At 34.7% G+C, this 26,615-nt stretch overlaps 2 protein-coding genes and 1 long non-coding RNA gene across 3 annotated transcripts; 2 read left to right on the plus strand and 1 right to left on the minus strand.

The window, feature by feature from the left end:
- The first annotated feature begins 5,018 nt into the window (after nucleotides 1-5,018).
- On the plus strand, nucleotides 5,019-6,430 carry LOC147389597 (uncharacterized). The gene has a single exon (XM_086418006.1). The coding sequence runs from the start codon at nucleotides 5,170-5,172 to the stop codon at nucleotides 6,085-6,087; it is 918 nt and encodes a 305-aa protein (XP_086274132.1). The 5' UTR covers nucleotides 5,019-5,169; the 3' UTR covers nucleotides 6,088-6,430.
- A 2,227-nt stretch (nucleotides 6,431-8,657) lies between these two features.
- Nucleotides 8,658-20,184, plus strand: LOC147389598 (B-type cell cycle switch protein ccs52A-like). Its single transcript, XM_086418005.1, has 10 exons — nucleotides 8,658-9,371; nucleotides 9,460-9,582; nucleotides 9,735-9,839; nucleotides 16,764-16,943; nucleotides 17,224-17,286; nucleotides 17,386-17,580; nucleotides 18,025-18,126; nucleotides 18,219-18,281; nucleotides 18,428-18,496; nucleotides 19,644-20,184. Exons 1-10 carry the CDS (start codon nucleotides 8,817-8,819, stop codon nucleotides 19,695-19,697), a joined length of 1,509 nt encoding a protein of 502 aa, XP_086274131.1. The 5' UTR covers nucleotides 8,658-8,816; the 3' UTR covers nucleotides 19,698-20,184.
- Nucleotides 20,185-22,797: 2,613 nt separating this feature from the next.
- LOC147389599 (uncharacterized) lies at nucleotides 22,798-25,669 on the minus strand. The gene is made up of 3 exons (XR_015170407.1): nucleotides 25,508-25,669; nucleotides 23,867-25,419; nucleotides 22,798-23,578 (listed from the first exon to the last, which is right to left on the minus strand). It is a non-coding gene; the product is annotated as an uncharacterized LOC147389599 (long non-coding RNA).
- Between the last annotated feature and the right edge of the window lie 946 nt (nucleotides 25,670-26,615).

A 26,615-nucleotide genomic window follows, 5' to 3' on the forward strand; every position in this document is an offset into this window, starting at 1 on the left:
TAACCAATGTTAAAATAATATGATAATAAATAAATATTTTTCTAATTTTAGAAAAAAATTTAGAAAACTATTGTAACGTGGTAATAGGAGTTGAAAGATTTTAATTTTATACATTTTATTGAAAAGGAAATCGATAAGAGCAAATGTGGAGGCATTTTTTGGATTTCAAATTTTGGTATCGATGCTACTCTACTTATCTCATTGTAATAGTGGATTTAAAATAATAATCACCATTTTTAAGCATTTATAAGTCTATTAGAATTGTATTTAACTCAGGGTCAACTCGCAAGCCATCAACTAGGCTCAGCTCGTTGGACAACTAACACAAAATTTATTTCACATACCTATCTCGTTCATCAAATTACAACTAACATGTATAAATTGATAAAAGCCTTCGAAGCTTCAAATGCTTTTGTTATAATATAGACAAATTTTCACATTCCAATTTTTTTATTCATAAATCCAAGGCATTAGAAGAAAATGGTGAAGTATACATACATTTGGAGATGATAGAGGAAACTAAATAAGATTTATCTATGTGAAATGTTTTAAGAACCGGAGTGATCGTTGACCCGTATGATTGAATGGGTCGGTCCAAAGCAGTCTGATTGATGGGTCTAACTGATTGGACCCAAATATGAAATATTCAATAAATATTTTAAGTTTCTTCCTAAAATCAGGTAATTTTTACTTCAAAAACATGATCCAGTTTGACATGATGTAGATTACAAGATTTTATGAAATTTTACACCCAAATTTTTTAAAAATAACTTAAAAAAAAAAAATAAATAAATAAATAAATAAGAAATTTTGTATATTTGAATTTGAATGTGAATTTGAAATTTAAATCTAAGAATTTAGTGGATGTTTATTTTCAAAGTATGTATCAAATCCGAAAATAATAATTTTATTTATTTTAAATCTGGTCTAGACATGAATTTTAGGGGTTGTCTTACTAATCATGTGAAGCCAAGGATTGACCAAGTTTGATCATTTTCCATTAGTTTGTAAGAGAATACTTACAGTCAATGGGGCATGTTATCAATTTTAAAACAAATGATGTATCTCAAATATTCACCACATTGTAGAGGAGCATCTGAAAAATCACCCAAAAGTTGGACCAGTCTTTTTATAAACCCAGTCAGGTCATCGGTCGAATCGATTGAATTTCAAAAGTGGGTATTTTCAGTTGACTTGACCTATAGAAGCAAATGGGTCTGGTCCAACCTGGTCGGACTAGTTGATCTGATCCAATTTTTAAAACACTTATGTGAACATAAGGAAGGGTAACGAAAAGTTTTAGCAAAACTTGGATGTCCACATATCTTAAAAGGCGAAAGAGGAGGGTTAAAATGAATGAGATGGATAATATCAGTTTATCTAAACCCTAGTCATTTAGTTATGGATACTTCTATTTTTTGATTTAGATAAATTTATATCCGAAATTTATTTAGAATTGGATGCAGATATATGTTATCTAACTCTTTTATCCCCATATATATATATATATATATATATATAGGGTGGGGTTCCTACGATCCCCATTACCACTCACATTGCGACACACCGTTTGTCTTATATGGGTAAAAATGTTTGGAATGAGCTGATTTTTTGTGAGGAAGATCTCTATGATGAGGGGATCATCCTAGCAAAAAATCATCCCATTCCAAAACTTCTAACCCCATCAAAATTGATTTACAAAAATTGGATGGTCTAAAATTTTTCAACTTGTAAATATGGGACTAGAAATTTCATAATGAGTTGATTTTTGGCAAGGATGAGCTCCTCACCATATATATATATATATGGGTCGGGTTCCGTAGACCCCCATTATGACCCCATTGCGACACACCGTTTTGTCTTATATGGGCAAAAATGTTTGGAATGGGCTGATTTTTTGTGAGGATGATCTCTATGATGAGGAGATCATCCTTGCCAAAAATCAGCTCATTATGAAACTTCTAGCCCCATGTTTACAAGTTGAAAAATTTTAGACCGTCTAATTTTTGTAAATCAATTTTGATGGGGTTAGAAGTTTTAGATGATTTTTTGCCAGGATGATCCCCTCATCATAGAGATCATTCTCACAAAAAATCAGCCCATTCCAAACATTTTTGCCCATATAAGACAAATGGTGAGTCGTAGGAACCCCACCCTATATATATATAGAAGGATTGGAGTTTAATTTCCCTACGAAGACAATAACTTTTGACTATATTGTCTATCTTCTTTTAAGAATAACCCTTTCAATTTTATTCGCTTTCTTATTTTGAATCTTTTTCAAAAATACCCTTTCAACTTTATTATATTTTCTCTATTATTATTTTTTAATAATACACCTCCAAATTTATTACTTTTTTCTCTTTGATCCCCTGAACCTCGTTGCTATTATAATGAGAGAAAGTGAGATAGAAGTGATTGGATACCAAAATTTGGATTACAAAAATGCCCTACTTTAACATTTAAATTTAATATTTTTAAAGTCATTTTGGTCAAAAATCGAAAAACACTTATCTAAAATCATGGTGATTAATTTTCAAAATTATAAAAATATCCTATTTTACTTAGTAATATTCAAAACCACCCTCTAATTAATATTTTAGATTATATATAAGTCCTTCAGATCTATGTGCGCTTGCACATGCCACCTTCAAGTTTAAAATAAAAATAAAAATCATTCTCATCCACTAACCTCTAGAAACCACCACTATCATATAACCTCATTTCTTTTGGGTGCTTGAGATACTTGAAAATTAAGCCACCAACCTTTACTTTGTCCTACATTATCACAATTGTATTATTATATCTTTTTTTGCTTTACAAAGATATCTTTAAAGTGCAGGCTGAGTTCGAGACAGATAATGATCGAATCAGAATTTCCTCAAAGTGGAAATTGCAAACTTAAACAATCTACATCACAAACTGAAATTCACTTGTGACTAGATTTTCCTGTTAGTGCTAGAAGTATTTGGACACGTCGTAATCGACCAAAAATCTTAATCGGGTGGGATCAACTCTCTAGTATTTTTATTGTAGTATCGTGACACACTACCGTGCTCCATAGTCGATCTTCGCGACGAACCACTCTATAATGACTTTTAGAATGGTACCCTTCTTTTGGGTGCCCATACTACATAATGGCTTGGCTATATATCTTGAGGATAGAACTTTCAACCAAATTCATGATTTCTCTACCCTAAATCTTATATGGCTTGGACTACTCACCTTTTGGATTGGGTCGGAAAGGGTTGGGACAGTGGACCCAAAGTGGTGATAGTACCCCACCGAAGGTGAAACAAAACAGGCGCCTTTGTTCCTGTTCTGTTGGCCGGGTGAGGGCTTAGTGGGGCTTTGGGGGAATATCATCTAAAAGCCGTACTTGGATAAGAGATGAGGACATCAGATTTTTGTGGATATATGGCATGTCTAGACATCGCGTTGGGTTTGATACCATTTGTTAAGAACTTAAATAATACACCCAAAGCACCTAGATAATAATAATTCAAAAACTTAAATCCATGAGATTAGATCACAAATTTGAAGGGGACGGGGGGTACAATCAGGACTTTGAAGGGAAGGGGTGGTACTTGATCTACCAATTTTTTTTCTTGGAAATCCCAAAAATAGTAGAATGCAACAACCACAACAACAAGAAAACATAAATTTTTAGGTGATTTTTTATTATTTTACAAGGTTGAATTTGTTTAACCCTTTTAGACATTTCTTCCATGAATACCTCTTACAAGACATATGTAGGAACACTCAAAAACATATTGAAGACCCACTCAAAACAATTAAAATGCCATCTAACATGCGACCCACAAAGGTGTACTCGAGTGGGGGACATGTTATGAACACAAACTATTGCACAACAAAGTGGGGCAATTGAAATAGACCTTATTTCATTTCCTAGGCACGCTAGCTTTTCATTCCTACTTGAAAGTGATGTATCATCATCCCTCCCATGCTCCACCCCAACCCTACCAACTAACCCAAACACCTTTTAATATGAATATTCTTCTTTACAAAATGAAATAAAGATGGTCAAAATATAGTGTCCCCAACATGCAATGAACATGAAGGATGATTTACACTTAATCCCATTTTGACTTATTTATGGAGCATATGGATTCCGTACTCTGTGGAGTAGGGTTTCAATACAACTTCATTTCTCCTTTGAGTGTCACATGACCCATTCTTTTGGATCTATTTATCTTGAATTCGACATGGTCAGTTTGGTTTAACTTAAAAAGATTTTTAAAAAAAATGAGATTATAAAAATGATGTTTTTCAGCAATAAAATAGGTGCATTACGGAGTTAGGATTTCAAGAGATGTTTTTAAGCAATAAAAATGATGTTTTTATGATAATTCAATCGATCATAAAAAATGTTTTTTTTCCGATTAGATTATTCATCGATTAATGCCACAAATCCCCAATTGTGAAATCCCTCATTCACCATGTTTTTCCTCATTTTTGGAAAAATGTGGAGAATTTTGTGACAGTGCTCCTTGACACACCTACACGGCTCCACTCCTTAAATCAGCCCAATTGGCGATCTCTCTGTTGAATTCGATCATGGGCCGATGCATGATTACATCCCAAGTCCTGAGAAGCACTCAATCATAAACATCTCCTAAATGGGACATGGGGCCCATAATCGGACCAATCAATTGTCCAAAACATCAACATTTAGTTGTTGATCCATCGACAGGTGGAGTAGGTGCACGGTAAAAAAGTGCTAGTAGGAAACACGATATCATCACATGCAGGGCCCTACCATTGCCAACCCATTCCCACCTTAACAAACACGCTCCTGTTCTAATTTCTAAACACTCATAAATCATAATCCACCTAACTTATAATCTCTCCAACTTCATATATTATTAGAAACAAAATCAAAGCTTTTCTTTTCCTTCTTTCTTATCTCACACAAGCAAACTTTCCTTGACACATAAATTACTAAAAGAAGTCAAAGTTTCCCGATTTCTACTCCTCTTAAAAGGGTTGAATCCAAGCTAAATTTTGACTCTACAGGAGTAAAAACTTTTCAAAAGAAACAAAGCTCTTCAATTCTCTTAATGTGTTTGTTACAAAAGAAAAGGAGAAGAAGCAACACTAACACTGGAATACTACTAACTCCTTTTAAAGAAGCTCTCATTTTCAGAAATGGGTTCCCTCCTCTCTCTAATTATAGGGATCAATGTAGTATTTTTATTTGTTTGGGCATCAAACGACGTTAACGCTCAGAGGATCGAAGCAGCTCGTGTTCTCGATCATGTTCTTGGAGGCTATGCTTTCCAATCCTATACTAAGCACCACAAGACTGGTTTCCTATATAGAGTAAGTCTACCAACAAATTTCTCAGGTATTAGAGCTGATACGGTGAGGTTCAGGTGTGGTAGTCTTGGGAGATACGGCGCAAAAATTAAAGAATTTCGATTGACAATGGGTGTTACAGTGCAGCCTTGTGTCGAGCGAGTACTAGTGGTTCGACAAAACTTGGGGAAGAATTGGTCTTCCGTTTATTATGACAATTACAATCTTCCTGGTTATCAACTTGTTTCCCATGTTTTAGGCCTTCTTGTGTTCGATGCCACCGATCTCAATTCTACTAATCCATCACAAGTCAGAATTTTTGCTCAAAATAAACCCATTAAAGTTGATTTCACCAATGTTACGAAGATTGAAACCGGAAGTGTTAGGCCTTTATGTGCTAGTTTTGATTCTAATGGAAAAGTAAGTGTATCGAATCAAGTATCATCAAACGTTTGTGTCACGACACAAGATGGGCATTTTGGTCTAGTGGTTGAAGCATCATTGTTGGAAACTGGAAGTAAGGTGAGTCGATGGAAGATTATAGTTGGGAGTTCTATAGGGGGTGCTTTGGGTGCTTTTCTTCTTGGACTTCTCTTTGTTGCATTGATTGTTAAAGTGAAGAAGAGGTCTCAAATAGCAGAGATGGAGCGGAGAGCTTACGAAGAGGAAGCATTGCAGATATCAATGGTGGGGCATGTAAGAGCGTATATGGCGACTGTGACCCGAACGCTACCTACTCTTGAACATGAGTTCATTCCTCCTCCATGAGCAATTAGTCTATGGGATTGTACCATTCTTTCATTTTTTTGATCTAATGAAGATGGTTTTCTTAAAAAGATTGTTCACACAGTGGCGACATGAGGTTTCTTAGGAATTTTTGTTTTAAAATTCCCAATCTAGAAATTTTTTTGTACCAAACTATTTCAATTTTCAACAATTGTAGGATATTTTTCCATTAATTTCTCAAGAAATTTATTGAACTGTGTAGAAGGATTTGTGGTCTAACTTTAATTATTTTATATGTTTAGATCAAATTCTGGATGCAGAGTTATTCCTGTCTTGGATAGAAAAGTACAGGAATAAGAGTTCTTTTGTTAGTAATTTTCCAATCCCAGACGAGGCACCACAAGACTGGTTTCCTATATAGAGAAAGTCTACAAATAAGTGAGGTTGAGGTGTGGTAGTCTTGGGAGATACGGTAATGGCACAAAGATTAAAGAATTTCGATCAAGAAAAGATGTTATAATGCGGGCTTGTGTCGAGCGACTTACAGTCTTGTTTCACTACCAACTCTTGAGCATGAGTTCATTCCTCTTCCATGAGCTATTATTAGTCCATGGGATTGTAGCATTCTTTTCTCTTTTTTTTGGGGTGTTAATGAAGATGGATCTCTTAACAAGATTGTTCACATAGAGGCGACATGAGGTTGATTAGGAATTTTGGTTTTCAAATCCCCAATCTACAAAACTTTATATACCAAACTATTTCAATTTTCAACAATTTTTCATTAATTTCTTAAGGAATATATTGAACTGTGTAAAAAGATTTGTGATCTAACTGTAATTATTTTAAATATTTAGATCAGATTCTGGATGCAGAGTTATTCTTGTCTTGTTGGATAGAATAGTGCAGGATAATGTTTACCATTATTCTGATTTTGGATATAAGACTCAGTTATTTCGACTTTAATTTTTTTTTAAGTGAATTTTTTCATGACATTGCCGAATATCACATAGTATATAGGATTGAGTCCGAACTTCAAATGACGGATCCAATCAGTTCCGAATGTCCAAATTGAATAAATTTCTTATCGGATTGGAACCAATTTAGGAGAGTAGTTCAAAGAATCCCAAAAGAGAGATAATAAAGCTTCAAGGGAAGTTGAATTCGAGGCACATAACCTCGATCTTTAAGACGTTATTTGCTCCCGACACAAGTGGACGCTCAAATTTGCTATAATACAACAGCCCATGTCTCTTAATCAGATTTCATCATTTTAAACAAAATTGTTTGGATAACTCAATCCATTCTAAGTACTATATAACAAATTAGTAAGACAAGTTTAAGGCCTTTGTGTGATAAAAAACAATGATCCTAAGAGACTGTTCAAACTATATATCTCTTTGACTGTCTTTCAGTAGTCACTTAATGGATGGCTCAAATTGGTCACTATCCAAATGATTCACAACACTAATGGTTTGCATAACTATCCACATGTCGACAATCACGACGTTTCAACTTTTAAACCTTACCCATCCGAGTGATAAATTTTGAATTGGCAATGAGTGGAGAGCCCAAGAACTTATAAGGAGAGAGACAAGGCATAGAGGGTCCGATGTGAGACTAAACTCAGCACGCACACACGCACACACACACACACGTGGGTCAGACTTGGTTAAAACACAGGGAGATATGAAATGGGTGATGTGGAAGAGAGAAAAACCCACTCTAATACCATGATAAATTTGAGGGTCCAACTTAAAATCAATTGACAATTAGTGGAAAGGCCCAGGAGCTTATAAAGAAAGACAAGGCAATGAGTGTCCAATGTGAGACTAAACTCAACATCGAACTAAAATAACTAAGAAAAGGATCTCTAATCCTATGTGATTTTTTTTCTTCCCATCCAACGTAAAATTAACTTTATAGAGCAAAAAATATTTTTCAATGGATCAGACATTACATCCAATATATTCCAAGCTAAAAATTCTAGTTTCATGTCAAGAATTTTTGAGTTTTGAGAAAAATAGAATTCGACAAGGATCCATTTGATAACTCATCAGATCTCTTTCGGATCAATCATATCCCGATCCGATAAGGAATCACGTCCAATAATATGTTAGAAAATATATAAAATCTTTATTTATATTAATTATATGTTTAGATATAAGATGGGTATCAAATTTTGGACTAGACTGGAAGGATAATATCCCGAAAACAAAATGGTAGATTCAATCAGGTTCGGATCTAATAAAATTCTTATTAGGTGGATACCAATTAGGACCAATCTAACTCAGCGGGTACATGGGTTCGGTTCAGCCCAGATCATTAATGGAAGATGACTAGATTGGTGGACTGGGGATTAATTTGATACAGTTAACTTTGCATCATCCTTCGAAGATTCGTAGACAACAGAAACAAGATAGATGCTATTGCTACACCAGATTTTGCTAACGCCACCCCAACTGTGTGCAATTCTTTGGTGATTTACATTGGAATTGGTGTGGCAATAGCATCTCTCCAGAAACAATTACATTTCTCTAAAATTACACCGAGATACGTAACATTAACATAAGATTTCTAACTCTAATAATAATTTCTCCCGGGAAAAAACCGTTATCTCTAAGCAAATTGTCGTTTTAAATTTCCCAAAATTGATTTTGCTCCCAGTAATACTAGGTTTTCGTTTGTTGTCTCTGATCTCTCTTACTTCTCGTTCTTTGATCGATAAATTTGGGGATAAAAATATCCAATTTTTTTCTCAGAAAACTCCAACAATGGATGATCCCCAAACTCCATCAATCGATAATCGATCGGAAGCTAGAAAATCCTCTCCTTCTTCTTCATCTCAGTTGAATCGTCCACCTAACATGTCTCGAACCTCTCTCTCTCTAGAAACTCCACCATCTTCTACTCACGTAGATCGCATGGTGTGTGCAGGTTATCATCCTTCACCTTCTAGAACCATCTATAGCGATCGTTTCATCCCTAGTAGATCTGGTTCAAATTTCGCCCTTTTCGACATCTCGCCTTCTTCGAACTCTTCGTCTGAGGGACGGGAAGATGGGTCTGGTTCTTATGCTACACTGTTGAAAACTGTTCTCTTTGGACCCGATTCCGGGGTTTTTTCTCCCATTACACCTGATAAACAATCAGCATTGGAGGGGAAGAATTCAATATTGAGTCCTCCTAGTAGAAATATCTTTAGATATAAAACGGAGACTAGGCGCTCCATGTATTCTCTTTCTCCGTTTGGTTTCGATGATTCTTCGCCCGGGGTTACTCCTAGTCCAGTTAAGACGCCGCGCAAGGTTCCTCGATCACCATACAAGGTGAATTTTAGTCAGATTTGGTTTGCTAGGTTTTGTTATTTTTTTTTTTTTAATTTTCAAATTTTAATGTGGGTTCGTGTTGTTATAGGTGTTAGATGCGCCTGCATTGCAAGATGACTTCTATCTGAATCTTGTGGATTGGTCTTCGCATAATGTGTTGGCAGTTGGGTTGGGTAACTGTGTTTATTTGTGGAATGCTTGTAGTAGTAAGGTAAGCTGTTTGTTTAATAGAAAGAGTTTCTATTATTTCAAGTTCTTTCCTTTTAAATGTATATTCGTCCCCCTGAATTTAAATTTGATGGTTTTAGTAATGGGTTTTTTGTGTCTTGTTGATTCACTTGTGCATTGGCATGACACATGTAGGTGACAAAGTTATGTGACTTAGGAATGGATGACAGTGTCTGTTCGGTGGGATGGGCACAGCATGGCACACACCTGGCTGTTGGAACTAATAAGGGGAAAGTTCAGGTAGTAGATTCTTTTACTTAGATGAGCGAAATTTATATGTTAAAAAAACAAAGGGAAATCCCCAATAAGTTGCTTGATAGATATCTTACTCAATAGTTCACTATCATCTATGTAAAATAAAATGACATCCCGGTTTTATAGGAAATTACCATAAGTAGTTACTCAACTCTTTAAGGATAGAGTTCCAATGAAATAGTGAGAATATGATCTTTCTTTCACCATAACTTCGAAGCTGAGCTTGTCTTAAAAATCTTTTGTTTGTTACTTCCTAAATATTCCAAATAATAGCAAAGGGAAATAAGCTAGACAGAGTACAATGAAAATCAAATAGGCCTGTAGACCATGCATAGTAAACTCTAAGGCTAGGCCTAGATAAGACTCTAACTTTGTATTTGTTGGGGAAAGCGGTCATAGATCCTAGGCTCTAGCCAAAAACATTACTCTTTAGTATAAAATATTAAGATCTGGTTTCTTCTTTTGGTTTCGTATAGGAATAGGTTTAGCAAAAAAAATTGGCGTAATGATTATTACAAGATGTGCTTCACATCCATAAAGTGGACTAGAAATTTGGGTTCTGGCAAATGTTCAACATTGAAGATCACTACTTAAAAGCTTAACGCATGTCATAAGGTCAATGACTTTGGTCGATCTTGTGGGAGTCTTCCTTGTCAATGGAGGTACAATGTCAGCCATAGGTTGTTGGCGAATTGGTTGTGCTATTTTTCATGTCCATTTTCTTAACCCTTGTTTTTATCCGTATGTAAATAATTATGGATGAATGTTTTGGAATTTGGGTTACAACAAGACAAAATAATGGAATGTAACTTTAACATGGATAAACAAGGGGGGTGAACTGATGATTAACATTGATGGAAAAAATATATCTGAAGTCAACATTTTGTGTTTCATAATTTTGTTATAAGTGTGAAAAGATTGCTTATTAAAAGGAAAAGGAGGGAGAGGATGTTTCATATGGAGGATTGTGTGATCGATACATTCCAATCATAGTAAAGGGTAGAGTTTATAGGACCACCCTAAGATTAATTCACCATGATTTATGGAGAAGAATGTGTGGGAATCAAGAGACTTATATGTTGTCAATTTTTCTGTGATAAATTTTTTGAGATTGATGGATGGAGGACTCAATAAGGCAAAATTAAATATGAGCCCATTTGAAGGATCTGGGATTTGCCCTAGTTGTTGCCGTTTGTCATCATCATCATCATATCATCTGTCCCTTCTCCCATATATTGGGTTGAGTTTATGAATTCTATTTTCCCAACTCTAGTTGCATTCAAAAGCACTAAGAGAGAACTCCTCACTGGTGATAAAGCAAAGAAAAACTATCTTAATTTGTAAGATCATGTATAATGAAGACCATTGATGGAATAGGACAATGGTTTTGGACAGAGTGGCATGGAGGAACAAGATTTCAATTCATTTATTTTACATGTAATGGATTTACCTGGACCAATGTATGATTTTCTTTTGGTATCTTTGGGATAAGGGGCCAAGAGAAGCAGCTTACCATTGGATAGATAAACACATCAACCATTTTCTGTGGTTGATGTGTTTATGTAGCTTTGAGGGAGTAGCTTTTATCGTGTAGCTGGCGACGTATTGATGACAAGGATGAGAAAGAACAATCTACTGTCAGTTAAAGGATTTAAGAGGATGATGAGAAGGCTGAAAAGTATGTTGTTTTTTACAGTGAAAAATATTCTAATGAGTGTGCTTTAATGGAATATACAACCCTACAAAGAATAGGATTGCAAAACACATCATCTAGTTAGAAAAAGCTGTGTTGCGTACTAAAAAAAAAAAAATGCGTTGATTGATCTTTTCACTAAAAAAAAACTATGTTTTCATGGTTGAGAGCTCTCCACTATAAAATTACCTTGTACACCTTGAGATTTGGGCCACGTACAGTTGAGATATCTCCTACTAATGTTGTCTCAATCTGTCCCTAAGAAAAGGTTTCCTGCTGATTTCACTTCAACACTCTAGTTAGTACAAGAACCTGAAAAGTATAAAGAATAGGCTCGGTGTCAATCGTATCCATTTACCTATTTCGTCTTTATTTTTCTCTATTTATTAAGATCTTATTATTTAATCTTAATCGATCTTTTCTTTGAATTACACTTTAATTCTAGGGATCAAATTATAATTCAATTTATTCATGAATTTTTTTTGTATTTTTTGGGATTTAATCTGATCCCTTTTCATTATGATTTGGATATATCCTTATGTATAGCTCTTATTCGACTAAGCCAAAATTGGGTTTTGATTTCGGATTTGTGACTCATTTATGGACTCATGACTTGAGGTGACATGCATATGGTAGTAGATTGGTGACATTTTTTTACTCTAAAACTGCACTATTTCAAGTTGGTTCTTTTATGCCCTGTGGTCACGGAAATATTTTGTACCACTTTAAGGATTTCCCTATCCCAGTCATTTAACAATCTTGAGAACTTGTCATTACGTACGACTCATTATGATGTCAATTGGGATGCATGAGTACATGGTGGGGCCTCCATCTTGTGTAATTAAAGTAAGGTGACCCTTTACGTTGCAATCTATTAACCAACCAACTACTCCAAAAAGCTGATCTATTGGAGAAGGGGAGAACTATGAATATAAGAGGGCTACCAGACTTAACTGGGGTATAACACACCCGAGAGTGGAGGAAAATATACACTCAACACTCCCCCTCACCATAAGGGTGGAAAGATTTGAACCCGTGACCTATAGAAACCTAGCGCTTTGATACCATGTTAACTAACCAACTACTCCAAAAGATCGATCTGTTGGAGAAGAGGGGAGAACTATGAATATAAGAGGGTCACGAGACTTAACTGGGGTATAATACACCTAAGAGTGGAGGAAAATATACACTCAACACAATCATGCCCCTAAAAATAGACCTAGGAAGAATCGTTTTCATTAGATTTACCCTCCAACCTCCTTTCACTCTTCTCGTTGTTTGTGCTTTCGTCAGAGTTTTGAAATACTTTGTCTTTTTCTAGCACATTTTTCGCTCTTGAACCAGAAATGTAAATATCCAAGACATCTTCCTTATCCTATGTATATATTTTTTTTTCTTTTTAATTTCTTCAATGGCCGACAGTCATAGGTTATTTGACCATCTTAGGAATTTGTACTAGTCCCTTCATATGTGTAGATATGTTGGGCAAATCACATAGGACAATCTCATGTGTATTCTTGGCTCAATTCCATCTCCATCCCTATTTTTCTCTCCAATCCTTAATTAGGGAGCTCTTATATTCAAAATTGAGTTGTCAGACAAAGGAGTGTGTTTTTCATATATCGTCTTTAATATTGTTCATTTAAATGAGGATGGGATGTGTATTACTCTTGACCGCATCTTGGCTTCTTACATCATTAAGGAAGACGTATCGGGCATTTACCTTTTTTTTATTTATGAGTAAAGAGTATTCAGGGTAGACGACGAAGTCTTCTAAGAATGAAATGGTGATGCGAGCAATTGTCTAATCTTAAGTAGACAAAATGGAGATGGCATCATGGAACTAACAGCGTCATTATGAGCTGTACAATGTGACAATTTCTTGGAATGTTAAACAATAGAGAGAGAAAATCCTTAGGGTTACATGTTTATTTTTTCTTGGGTCTTGAAATGACATCATAATAAGCCACACGGCTTGACAATTTCTCGTAATGCTAAAAGGCTAGGATAGGGAAATCCTTAGAGTGACATATGTTTAAAAAAAAATCAGTACTCAAGAGGGGCAATTATAAAGTAAAAAATATTGTCAATAGTCCACGAATCCCAATGTCATTTCTCTAGGTGAGTTACAAATCCAAAACTCAAATCCCAAGAACAATGCTTAAGACTGTGATATGACTCTTTAGTCTGATAATATTTATCCGCAACTGAATATCCAAATCATAATGAAAAGGGGAACATATTAAGTCTCAAAAAATATTGCAAATCATTGTGAATGAATTGGATTAAAATTTGATCTCAAGAATCAAATTGTGATTCTTAGAAGCGATCAATTGCGATTAAATGTCAAGAAACTTGTAATAGAGGAAAAGAAATAGGTTTTTGGGATTATGCTTCATATGTTTTGGGTTCTTTTACTGACATGACTGTAAGAGTGAAACCGACAAGATCCTTTTTCAGGGAGAAGATCGAGGTAACAATATTAGGAGTGATATCAACATTTTGTAGCCTGAATCTCGAGGTGGAGGTAATTTTTTTCACATATATTAGAATGTGTACGTATAGTACTTGTAGTTTGTTCATTTAAGAAATTGTCTTACATATAAAGGTTTATGTAGCTAATATGATGTGATCATTCTCATTTTCATGTATGATATAGTTGTTTTTAGCTTTTTGGCTCTTAGATAAACGTGCCAGCGTGTACCAAAATACTATCAATCTGCATTTCCACATTCTTATCTACCTATTGTAGTTTGATGACATGAGTATGATTTCATGCTTGTTTTGTTATGTCATATGTTTTCAATGAAAATTTCCTCATGTTTGCATCATTTCCATGAAGCTTCTATTACTTTCCAATTTCTAGGCTGATAGGAATAAACTAAGAAACTAAAATTCAAGACTTGTTTTTTGGATAATTATGTGTAGTGTTTATACAAGCTTGTATGGCTCACATCAAGATAAGTCAAGGTCTTATGTTTGGTGAAGAGGATCCCCTCGTTGTTGAGCTATTCATCAAGCTGAATCAAGACTTGATTTTGCTTTCTTCAATTGGACCGCCTTGCTAGACTAAAGCTAGGTGTTGACCATTTGATTTCTCACAAGTGGATTATTGTCAACTTTTATTCTATGTGTAAAGCTAGCAATGGATCAGTGAATCATCTCTTGTTTCAATATAACTTGACTTTTGGTGTATTTTTAGGTAAAAAGATTTGATTAGAACCAGAACAAACAAAATGGGAGCCAAGGCTAGCCGCCCTACAAGGAAGCAAAATAAAAAAAAGGAAAAATTTGATCAATTAAAACATAAGAAGTCCCATTTAAACATAAAATCCTCAGAAGAAGACCCTTTTAAATTCCTTAGATTGTGCTCCAGAGAAATGTAAACCCACAGTTAACAGCTTTTTTTTTTCCTAATAATCTTAACCGATCGGAGGTAGAAGTCGGGACCTAAGAGATTGATCTCACGATCAGTGAGCTTTTTAAATGGACCTCGATTTTCATAGATTTTTTATGTCTGGTTTTTGAGGATTTTTTTTTAGTATTGGTTTTTCTTTTGCTATTCACATAAAATCTATAACTTAATTAAAAAAGAAGAATATTTTAATTTGTAATCCATTTTTGATAGGCCTAAGAAGTTCAAGAATTGGTCGATTTTCTTATGAGGATCTTGCATTCCAAAATTAGTCCTAAATTCCATGTGGAGTCACAAACGCATACATAAAAACAATGTATGTGAAAACCCTTTTTTGATCATATCAATAGCCCTTTTAACATTATATGGATGACCAATTGTAATAGGTGAGCTTAGGTGGATAGGTTTCATCTTGCTTATATGGCATAATGAATCAATAAGGTGGCACTTATATTTCAGACCAAGTTTATGAGCGACATATCCCAATTAAACTAGAAGGATTTAAGACAATGGTAAGATCGGCTATGCTTTATGGATATGATTGTTTTGCGATCAAGAAGCATCATGTTAATAGATTGATCATCCAAGAGATGAATGGGAAAGTCGATTTAGTTGGTTTGGCAATGTGCAATGAAGGGTGATTACAGCCTTTGATTAAAAGTTTCTAAGAGAGTGAGCGGATGACCCAAAAAATGGGATATAATTGTTAGAGTGAGTGGATTGAGGTAGTGAGAGCGGACATGAGCACACTCGCGATAATAGAAGACATGGCCTTAGATATAATTGAATGGATAAATAGGATCCGCTCAGCCAATCTCAGATTGTGATGATGATGGTGATGATGCGGTCACCTTGCACCAAAGAGAGGATGCAGGAGAAGAATCAAAGTGAGGGATGAGAGAAGACTCTGGAGTTTCCTTTGATGAGGAATCTATCCTCTATGTGTGAGGTTCCAGGTATTTATAGGTTAACATAATGGGTGAATGTCAAGAATATCCCTGGTTATTGCCACTGTCTCTGTCGTAACCATCCATTTGTCAGCATCTGCCATATGATCGACCTGTGAATCATAGTTTTGATACTTGACAAACAAACAAACAATATATACTTCCTTGAGTTCCCTATCAAAACTTCCACCGTAACAATGTTGCTTCTAGTGAGTTGGTTGATGCTTGCTGGTCCTCATAGCCTCCGAGCCTTTGTACCTGTGAGCATCCCCCATTTAGTGGCTGATCTTAATCGCAACCATGTATCTGGCTTTAGTTTATACACCTTTGGAATGAGACACACAACGTCTTACTGTGGGTCGTTCAGGCCCAAATGGCACTATATAGGTCGTGGCATTTGACAGGACATACCGTTGTCCCCAGAGTAGCACACGAGCTGAATGCCTGCACCATCCACTCCAGTTCACACAAATCTTGCTCATGTTTGTGGCCGGGCTGACCAGGTCTTCTGTTTTACCTTTTTTCTCTTATAGATATTACAGCGGCAGGCCCTAGATGATTGGCTGAGGGTCTCCTTCCTTGGCAAGGTCATTCCAGGTTTTAAAATAGTATCCAAATAATTTATGGCATTGACGTCTCCTTTGGCATCTTATTCTTTATTTTTGTATCCCAGGGACTCACCAGTGTATGCCCATGATTAGCATATACTAACGGGGCACCTTCGTCCTAATCATGCTCTATTATGCATGTGCTGCATTATACTTGATGCAAAGCTAGCTCTGTAATTGAATGTATTTCATCTATCTAATGCTAAGTCGAATTACTTGGCTGATGGCTTTCAACTCTTTGTTTAGATATGGGATGCATCTCGTTGTAGGAGAGTAAGGACAATGGAGGGCCATCGGTTACGAGTTGGGGCTCTTGCCTGGAGTTCGTCTCTCTTGTCTTCAGGTAGCCGGGACAAGACTATTCTCCAACGTGATATACGTTCTCAGGAAGATTTTGTTAGCAAGCTCACAGGCCACAAGTCAGAGGTTTGATCCCTATACATCTTGGAGCAGCAATCAAGTTTTTCAATCCCCAAATTCCGTCAAGCAGCTTACTTTTTATTTCTGGCTGTTCTATTTTACCTTTGTTACTAATTTTAATAATATGAGGACAGTGCCTTGTTCATATTAGATGCCCAATGTGGTTCTATTTATGGTTTTTACTAAATATCATTACATTTATTTATTAAATCCATATTGAAATTATCAACAACAACAAAAAATTACATCTTTTTCTTACTTTAATAATCACCTGGCTCTGATTTAGGTCTGCGGGCTAAAGTGGTCTTATGATAACCGTGAGCTAGCGTCTGGTGGAAATGATAATAGAGTGAGTTGGTTCCATTCTTCTCATCATTGATTCGTGTACTAATTTGCAGTTTGTGACTTCATATTTACCCTTTTTATTGTCTACTCTTTTCCTCTGTAGCTTTTTGTTTGGAATCAACACTCTACCCAACCTGTTCTGAAATACTGTGAGCATACAGCAGCTGTAAAGGCAATTGCCTGGTCTCCGCACCTGCATGGGCTTCTTGCATCTGGTGGTGGCACCGCAGACCGTTGCATACGTTTCTGGAATACCACCACTAATTCACACCTTAGCTGCATGGACACTGGAAGTCAGGTGATATACTTAGTATTACAAGATTTTTTTTTTTTTTTTTTTGTGATACCTGTTTATTTAATGGTGAAAACTTGTCATTTTGGTGTAAAGTTATCAAGGAAAAAATAAGTAAAGCAAGTCAAGAGAAGCAACCAAAAAATATATATATATATGAAAATATAACAAAGTTTGAAATGCCAAAAATGCTCATTCAAGACATGTTTCAGTCATTCTTAGCTTGCTAGTTAGCAGGGGCTTAATACTTGTGTTGTGGGGATTTTGCATTAAAATGGAAGGTGGTTGTAAATGATTGGATGTAACTTTTTATCTTGTTATATTCTATTCTAGCTTCGGTGTGTGTGGGTTGATTAATTAACAGATGTATCTATCTCTTGCATTCAAAATGAAAAAAAAAAATTTATGTGCACTATGAGATACTGATTCTCACCATGACCCATGATCCAGGTATGCAATCTTGTATGGTCTAAGAATGTCAATGAACTTGTCAGCACCCACGGCTACTCCCAAAATCAAATAATTGTTTGGAGATATCCATCCATGTCAAAGGTAAATAAATTCTCCTGAAAGAACTGTGCAACACAAAATCCTCTTATGCATTAATTGGTTATAATCTCTTCTTCTTTTTTTTTCTACTGCAGTTGGCAACACTTACTGGTCATACATACAGAGTTCTTTATCTTGCTATCTCACCTGATGGACAGGTAGTTTAACCTCCTTCCGTTTTGTTTGTTTTTTTCTCCCTTTTTGGTGGAGTTAATAAGCTAGCTGCAAGGCAGTTTATTTTCTTTTTTCCTTCTATGCATCAGTTACATGAGCTTTCTTAAATTGAAATATCGTCCTTTCCCAGACAATTGTCACAGGAGCCGGCGACGAAACACTTCGGTTTTGGAATGTGTTCCCTTCTCCAAAATCTCAGGTAAATATTGTGTTATAGGAAAGGTATTAAATTTCAGTTTTGGTGTTGATTTGATCAACTTGAAAATGGAAATATTTCAATGATTGGAAATTAATACAATTTTTATTAAAATGATGGAAACGATGAGGACTCTTTCACAAAAACAATAGAAAATGATATAAAACAGATATGAAAACACATTCATAATTCATCTAATCATAATAAACAACCATATGTAAAGTGAATTTGAAGATTAGTCGTGTTTTACTAGCGTTTGTGCGGGTATTTGAGAGCCGGCAACCACAAACAACTAGATTCTACATGGAAAAGACGATAATAGTGTCACATTAATCATGTACCTTAATGTGCAGAACACTGCTTGCATGAACAAACTAATAAATTATACATTCACACATTATTGTAATTTTTATTTTTTTTCAATGTGTAAATAAATTACTAACATCTCCACTTTCAATGTATCCACCTAAATAGAATATGGAAGATTTTTTATGTGAATGCTTATATGAAGCGCTAAAATGCTCAAAATAAATCATAATAACTAATGTATTGATATCTAAGTAATCATAATCATTTTTACGTATAAATGAATATTACGTTAAATTACATGTCGTTTCAATGAGCAATGTGTGTATATATATATATTCTTTTTTTTTTTTTTTCTAAAAATAATATTTTTGTCACATTTTCTGTTCATTGAAATATTCTCACTGAAATCTCACATTGGTATACCTGAAATTTTTTTTTTTTTTTTTTTTTTCACTGAAATATTTTGCAAAATGAGTGATTTCCACTGAAATGCATACAAAAAGAAACTGTCAGTTAAATTTCGTGTTAATCCCTGCAAATTGAAAATATTTTGATATATCTCATGCAAATATGTTGGAATTTAATAATATGGTTGTAGTATACAGAAAATCATCATAGCACTCCATACTATTTAGATTTGAAGAAATGTCTTTTTCAACAAATAACCATTTACACTTGGTTTTTAATTTTGCAATGTACAATCCTGTTTCCTCAGAATTGGTTATGCATCATGTGAAAAAAAAAATGAAATATTATCTTCCTGTTCTTTGGAAATTGATATTCTGTATGTTTTAATCTTCACCTCTTTTAAATGTGTTGATTGGATCTGTGCTAATGGCAGAACTCTGATAGTGATATTGGAGCGTCGTCTCTTGGCAGAACTCAAATACGGTGACCTCAGCTGACACTTGTGACTCTTAGTTGCTCATAGTATGATTCTCGGTGCTCCAATGATGAAGTAAAAGTCCACATTTTGTCCCGGACTTGGGCTGCCATCAAGCAAAAGCACGCCACGTGTCTGCCTAAATCAAACCCATACCTTAACAGAAGAAATTCAAGGAATCCAAAGAAGATGTGACAATGTATCATAGAGTGTTAAGACATCTCGGATTCCTTGAATATTGTGGATTGTTTTGTTTTTTTTTCTTTTATAAGATGAGATATAGATGTATAGGGGGAGGAGATGTTGGCAATCCCTTGCATTGTTGTATAATCACAGTGGTGTGGATTGTATCTTGCAGTGGCTTAAAGAAGCTGATATCTTGATGTAACATGGTTTCTGTAAATAATTCATATTTTTTTTTGCATACGTTCTTTAACAATTTATGATCATTCAAGTGGTTTGCACTTAATATTAAGCAACTTTTACTTTCGTTTGAGAACCACATTGTGTTGCTTCTTCGACTTCTGTTATCTTTTGTTATTCTGATCTTCACCTTGGTGGGGCACTTGTCAATTGCGTTCCAACGCCAAGGTTGAATGTTTTTGTTATGTTTTCTTTTTCGGCTTATGTTCTGTTGATCTCATACACGTTTTTAAAATATTTAATTACGCCTCATTAGTATATCGCTTCGAAAACAACTATGAACTGACTCGTGCTATTCTCTACACGACATTGACTATCTATGAAGATAATCTTATATTTGATGCTATTTTGATCAATATTCTTGTTAGGGTTGTCGGGGTGGCCCTCCACCATATGCTTGAAACTCACCGTTCGATTTTCACCACAGTGATATATCCGATATTCTAAATTGTACACTATGTGGGTAGACTTCTGTGTCTCACTGCTCAAGATTTGTGGTGTGAACAGTTTGGCGAGTTGTCTTCTTCAACTGGTGATTTGGGGAGAGGGGAAGTTATAAACAAATATTGATTCATACAATTTTTATCAAATATATTTATAGTGCTGTTATTGGCACCCCACCTTTTACTTATTATGCCCCAATTAAAATAAAGAAAATAAGTAAATGGTTAAGAATAAGTAAAAGTTGGGGTGCCAATAGAAGCTCTCTCTCTTACAAGATTTCTATTTTTTTGTTTAAGATTGTATATGAGCTTAATCATAAATATCAACTACTGAAATTGTTTGGACGAGTAAGTACTACTATGTTTTGTAATGTTGAGATAATAATTTGACCCAAACCTTTGTAATATTTGAATGGTGTGTTTTAATCTTTAATTGGGGTGAAGTAAATAATGTAAGAAATTGCGGTGTAATAAGTAGAACTTGGGGTGGCAATCGCAGCTCTCTAAGTTCAAAACTCTGCTGAAATGTTGACTAACTTGGGTGTTTTGAACTTATAGGTACCTGATCGAACTCAAAAGAGATCAATAAGAAGAGACTAAAATTTTCACCCCATGCATTTCAAGGAGAATGGTCCAACAATCTACAAAAAAAAATCTATAGATCTACGGGCAAATTATCATTTCATGTGCTCGATGTTCAGTGCAAATTATCAATAAAAATAATAGAATAAAAATATGTAAAAACATTAGCAAATAAGGATTGATCAACAGAGATAACGTTGATCCAATAATTTTTCTTTTGACTTAAAACAATCAATTACGGTTTTCAAAATATTAATAAAACTGAATTAAAATTATTCTAAAATAAATAAGAAAGGGAATTACAATGTAAAGAATTAGATCAATCAAATCCATTAAAATAAATCATCTTATCAATTTATTTATTTGCTTTTTATCTCGATCCAACTAACAAAGATAATGTTATTGGATTAATCCAATTAGTAATCCTAAATTCTATGATAATATATATTATTTTTGAATAAATTGTGAATTTTCAAACTAATTATGTGTAATAGGTCAAAATAGCGAGATCCAAAAGAATAAATCAAAATGAATGAAGAAGTATATTCTAATCCAAAACCCAAGACAAGATTACAGACCAAGATCCAGATCCATTGGGATAACTAATTGAAATAACTTTCTAGGTCCTGATCATTGAATATGACGAAATTCTAAGTCTGATACACTATTAAAAGTGAGCTGATAATTACCAACGATCTCATCGTTAAAATAAAGATATTTATCTTTAAGTTTACCAATGAGTTTGTGACAAACTCGTCACTTTAAATTAGAATACCAACAAACGAATTCACTAGAAAACATGTTTTGGGAATTAAAATAAATAGTATACCTGAATGGAAATTTTTGCAAAGGTTGTATATGTTTTGAGAAAAATCTCTAGATCTAATGGTCTTTTGTCATCCTGTGATTTCCGACTGATGGAACTTGCGTGGGTAACGAATCGTGTACAGCTCTCATGTGATGTAAATTTTTTTATTTGAACATGAAATACATAAAATAGTGAGAGAAAAAAATTACATATTTTTAATGAAGATAATTTTTTTTTTTTTTAAATAAAAAGAAAATCCCAATTGACTCTCTCTTGTTTCCTCCCTCTTTTCCACAAGAGAACAAGGAAAGCATGTCCAAAGGGAAATTGATGGTGAGTCTCATGGAGAAAAAAGTAATTTGCCTTAAAGCCACTTCATCACCATGTAAACAGAGAACTTTCTCCAAAGAGAAAATCCGCCCACCACTTTTTTTTTTCTTTTAGCAAAATTTTTGGGCACACCAATTAGCCTAGTATAGTAGAGAGACTAGGAACAACTTGGGAGATCTTATCCTTCACATTTCACCTAAAAAGTGTGGGCTGAGTTGTCCTATTTATTGATATTTGTTTGATCATTCATCCAAATTTTTGTGAGGGTGTGCTTGAAAAATGCTAATTAAAAATTGAATAATGATTTTCTGACACCCCCGACATACTCACTACGTCATAATGCGCCAAAAACGACTGCCCCTACAGTCGCAAAAAGAGTCGTTTTAAAATGAGTGGTTTTTTAAAAACGACTGTCCAAGACAGTCGGAAAAAAACGACTGTCAAAAACAGTCGGAAAAAACGACAGTAAAATAAGGATATAGCGACGGTCAGCGACCGTCGCTATAAGGTATTTTAAAATAAAAAAAATATATTTTACACCTGCCCCCCTTCACCTGTTGTTAAATAGTGGAAATACCCCTATGTTTGACATTGATGTCCTAGACCCCAACTAACAATATGAAAAGACCCAAATACCCCTCGTCTTCAACTTTCATAAATGTAACTAAAAATCATTAATGATCTCCCACTCCTGTTTCAAATCTACACCCACATTCAATTCAAACTAAAAATCACAAAGAATAATTCTGAAATAGACAGATATACAATCCATCAAGCACTTGGACACAGATAAAATAGAAATCATAAAGAAAAAGAAAAGAAAAACTTAAAATTCCCTTCTTTTTTTTAATATGTAGAAACAACTCAAAATTGGGATAAAAAGGTTGATGGTGAAAGAATTTGAACCTAATCCCAAGTAAGACCTCGAAATGGTCAGTATAAAACTTTTAAACAAATAATAAAGATAAAAAATGATCTAATAACAAAAAATTTAAAGACAGTATACGTACCTGCAAGGAGTGTCGGATTCACGACGATATAATTTTTTTTGATAAGAGGTTAAAGATGATATAAATAACAAAGAGAAATAATTAAAAGAACCACAATATGTTACCAATAGAGAACAATGAACAATCTAATGCTTGTAACGCAAAACATATCCAAATATACAGAACCTTCAGTTGTGTTTCGTGATGTCTCATGCAGTAACGCAAGTGATGTTGATAACAAGGCTTGAAGAGTGGAAAGAGAACGCAATTCTCATGAATGTTTGACATGAGCCCTTATAGATCTATCACCGTACAATGCTGCCATAAATGCATCCTTATTATAGCCACAAATTATAAAGGTGATAAAACTACTACTAAAAAATTAAAATAAGCATTCACATACAAGGAACCATCTCCAAATAACAGATGTGTTAATTGTTCAAGAGAATCCAAATAGTTCTTTCATACCAGATCCAAGAGTTTGTAGCCCATAAATTAGAAGAGTGATAAATATAACAAATAGGGAACACTAAAAGAAGAAAAAACAGCATACCGCAAATTCAGAATTGGCAAGAGATTGAATGAAATCCATTAAATAGCACCAACCTGGCAGTGGAAGGCAGGGTTCTCTACAAGCACTGCTGCAGGTTTAACATCCGAGAAGTCCTTCTCTTGCAAAGAATTGGATATGTCATTAGCGGAGAAGGGAATGCTGCACCAAGAGGCACTGCTTAGAAGTAGTTCTTACTATAGTAAAAGTTCCACATCATCTTACAATGCTTCCGCCAAGACTGAAACAAAACATCGGCTTTGGGGAATGTTTCATAAGGTATGGTCAAGGCAGTCTCGGTTTTTCTCCTGACTAAGAGAATGCCTCATGGCAAGATTTCAAATCTTGGTTCAGACCCATGTTACCTGATTCGTGGGTTCGCTTGGTTTGAATTCGGGTTTGCATTTCGTGGTTTGCCACTCAAGAATGAACCTGGTTTGTAGGGTAGTTAGAGGTGCGGGCAAAGGTCATTGGTGATTTCATCGTAGGAAATTCTTGACTTCTAGTGTATAACCTGTGGAGCAACCAACCAAGGGAAGTGATGATAACATAAGATGGCAAAATTTTAAAGTAACTAAATTCAATGCTCGTAAAACATTATATTTTCAATAAAACCAACACACTTGTTGATGAAATCAACGGGTGCTAAATAAGAAAAAGTTACCAAATATGCTTTCCAAGTAATCTCATGCTGTTACCAAAACATCCTTCTTGAATGTCTTAAGATTGTCATTGTTCCAAATTTGTATGGCTAATCATGTCTTAAATATTCACTGGAATTTTAATTTGGACACCAATGTATTTTGTAGGTAATAATTAATAAAATTTACAACAAACAGTAAAATGATTGATAGTATGAACTTCACAGTTGAACCAAATTGAAGTGGTCTACCAAGGTCACAAATTAAATAGCAGTATGCAACATCCACGCAAGTTCCATATCGATATACATATCAGCTTCAAGTGTTGACACTATACCATACAAAAAATACTTAAGACCAGTCTGCCCCAAATTCAACAGTTTTAGTACTATCCATGCAGTCTAACAAGCTCTTAAGCCAAGTGAGAAACTTCAAATAATCAAAGGCATATCATACACCAGAAACTCATTAGTAAAGATAAATTTAACCAGTTGTGACAGTATCTACATTTTTAATTTTCTTTTCCTCTCTTTTCTATTCTGCTGTATTAGTAGGTAGGTCTCCTTAACCTCCTTTGTTCCTCTTGGTTTAGATTAATGTACCTCATGTTTATGAAAATTATAATAATAATAGTAATAACAATAATTACAATAACAATAATAATAATAAGTTATCGTATTAAGCTTCAATACATGAAAGACGTACCAAGAACCCCACAGCTTGCCTAATGTGCTTAAGTTCATCCCAAGATGAGCCTGCATACTGCAATGAACCAGGAATCTTCAGATATAATTAAAAAATAATAATGATAATAATAATAAAGTAAAGCTAACTAAACAGGCTAGTGAAAATCATGGAAGGGACTTGCGTCTTCTTTTGCTTGGGCACACCATAACTCTAATTCAGCCAACCCAGATTTCACATATTCTCCATTGCTGAATGTACAGCACTCATGACGTAGCAGAAGACTAAAGCAGCATGTAACAGCATCCTTATATATACAGTAAACTTTTTAAAGATTTATGTCAAAAGACGGCACAACAGAACAGTTATTACCTGTTAAAAAGTTGGACGTTGATATAGGAGAAAATCTGAGTAAAGATCTTCTGAATAAGAATCGGAGGGACCTGAAACAAGGGAAATTATAAGCCTAACTGGGCAATATAATGCACTTGCTAATGGTGCTCAAATACTTAGTAGCTTAATATAATGCACTTGCTAATGACGCCAATGATAAAATGCACAAGTTATTGCTAACTTACGCAATAGGTGGAGAAGCGGTAGGGATCACTCCTATTTTCTTTGATGAACCATCAAAACATTCCAGAAGTAAGATTGTTAGCTACTACATGAAATAAATGGAGTAAAGTACATGGTAAAATTATGCACCAAAAACCATGCATGTGGACCAGAGACATTGATAAAGTATCTAGGTATCATAGGTGGCGAGCTAAAACTATGAGCATGAGAAGCATAACTAAGCATAGAGTCTTAAAAAAGGAATTCCATGGCTGCTGACAACTTGTATTTGTGCTCCTTACATGCCTTACGGCAATATGACGTAGTGGCTAGACCTCATATATCATATAGGTAGACAACACACCAACCAGTCATTTGGAAATACACAAAAAACAAAAACAAAAAAAATCAAATAGTTAAAATAGCCTACCGAGCACAACTCTAGAATACAACCAACACTCCATATATCACATGGGTAATTCCATCCAAGTCCAGTACGGACAAAATCACAGTGGTTAACAGTAGTACAAAGCTGCCAATTATTCTTAAGAGACAACCAAAAAAAATAAAAAAAAAGGTAGGCAACAAGGGAGATGCGGATATCAATAACATCATACCAAGAATAACCTCAGGTGCACAGTAATGCCGTGTTGATACGATGTACCTATGATCCTGATGCTCATAGGTTGTGCTACCAAAATCAATCACCTTGATAGCACTTAACTTCAGAAGTATCTTGAAGTAAGACCCATCCTTGGGCGATCAAGATGAAACCTTTACATCTACAATATTTTAATGGTGTTATTAAACCAATGAAATAATAATAAAAGAAGGTAGGCAAAGAAAAAAGAAAGAGAGGATTTTCAATTTCTGGTAGGAAGAAGATGAGATCCATCTTTTAAAACGTAACTAACCTTGAAATCTG

Source organism: Akebia trifoliata, chromosome 12 (genome assembly GCF_017979445.1).
Source record: "Akebia trifoliata isolate Shusen 1 chromosome 12, ASM1797944v1, whole genome shotgun sequence".
NCBI lineage: Eukaryota > Viridiplantae > Streptophyta > Magnoliopsida > Ranunculales > Lardizabalaceae > Akebia > Akebia trifoliata.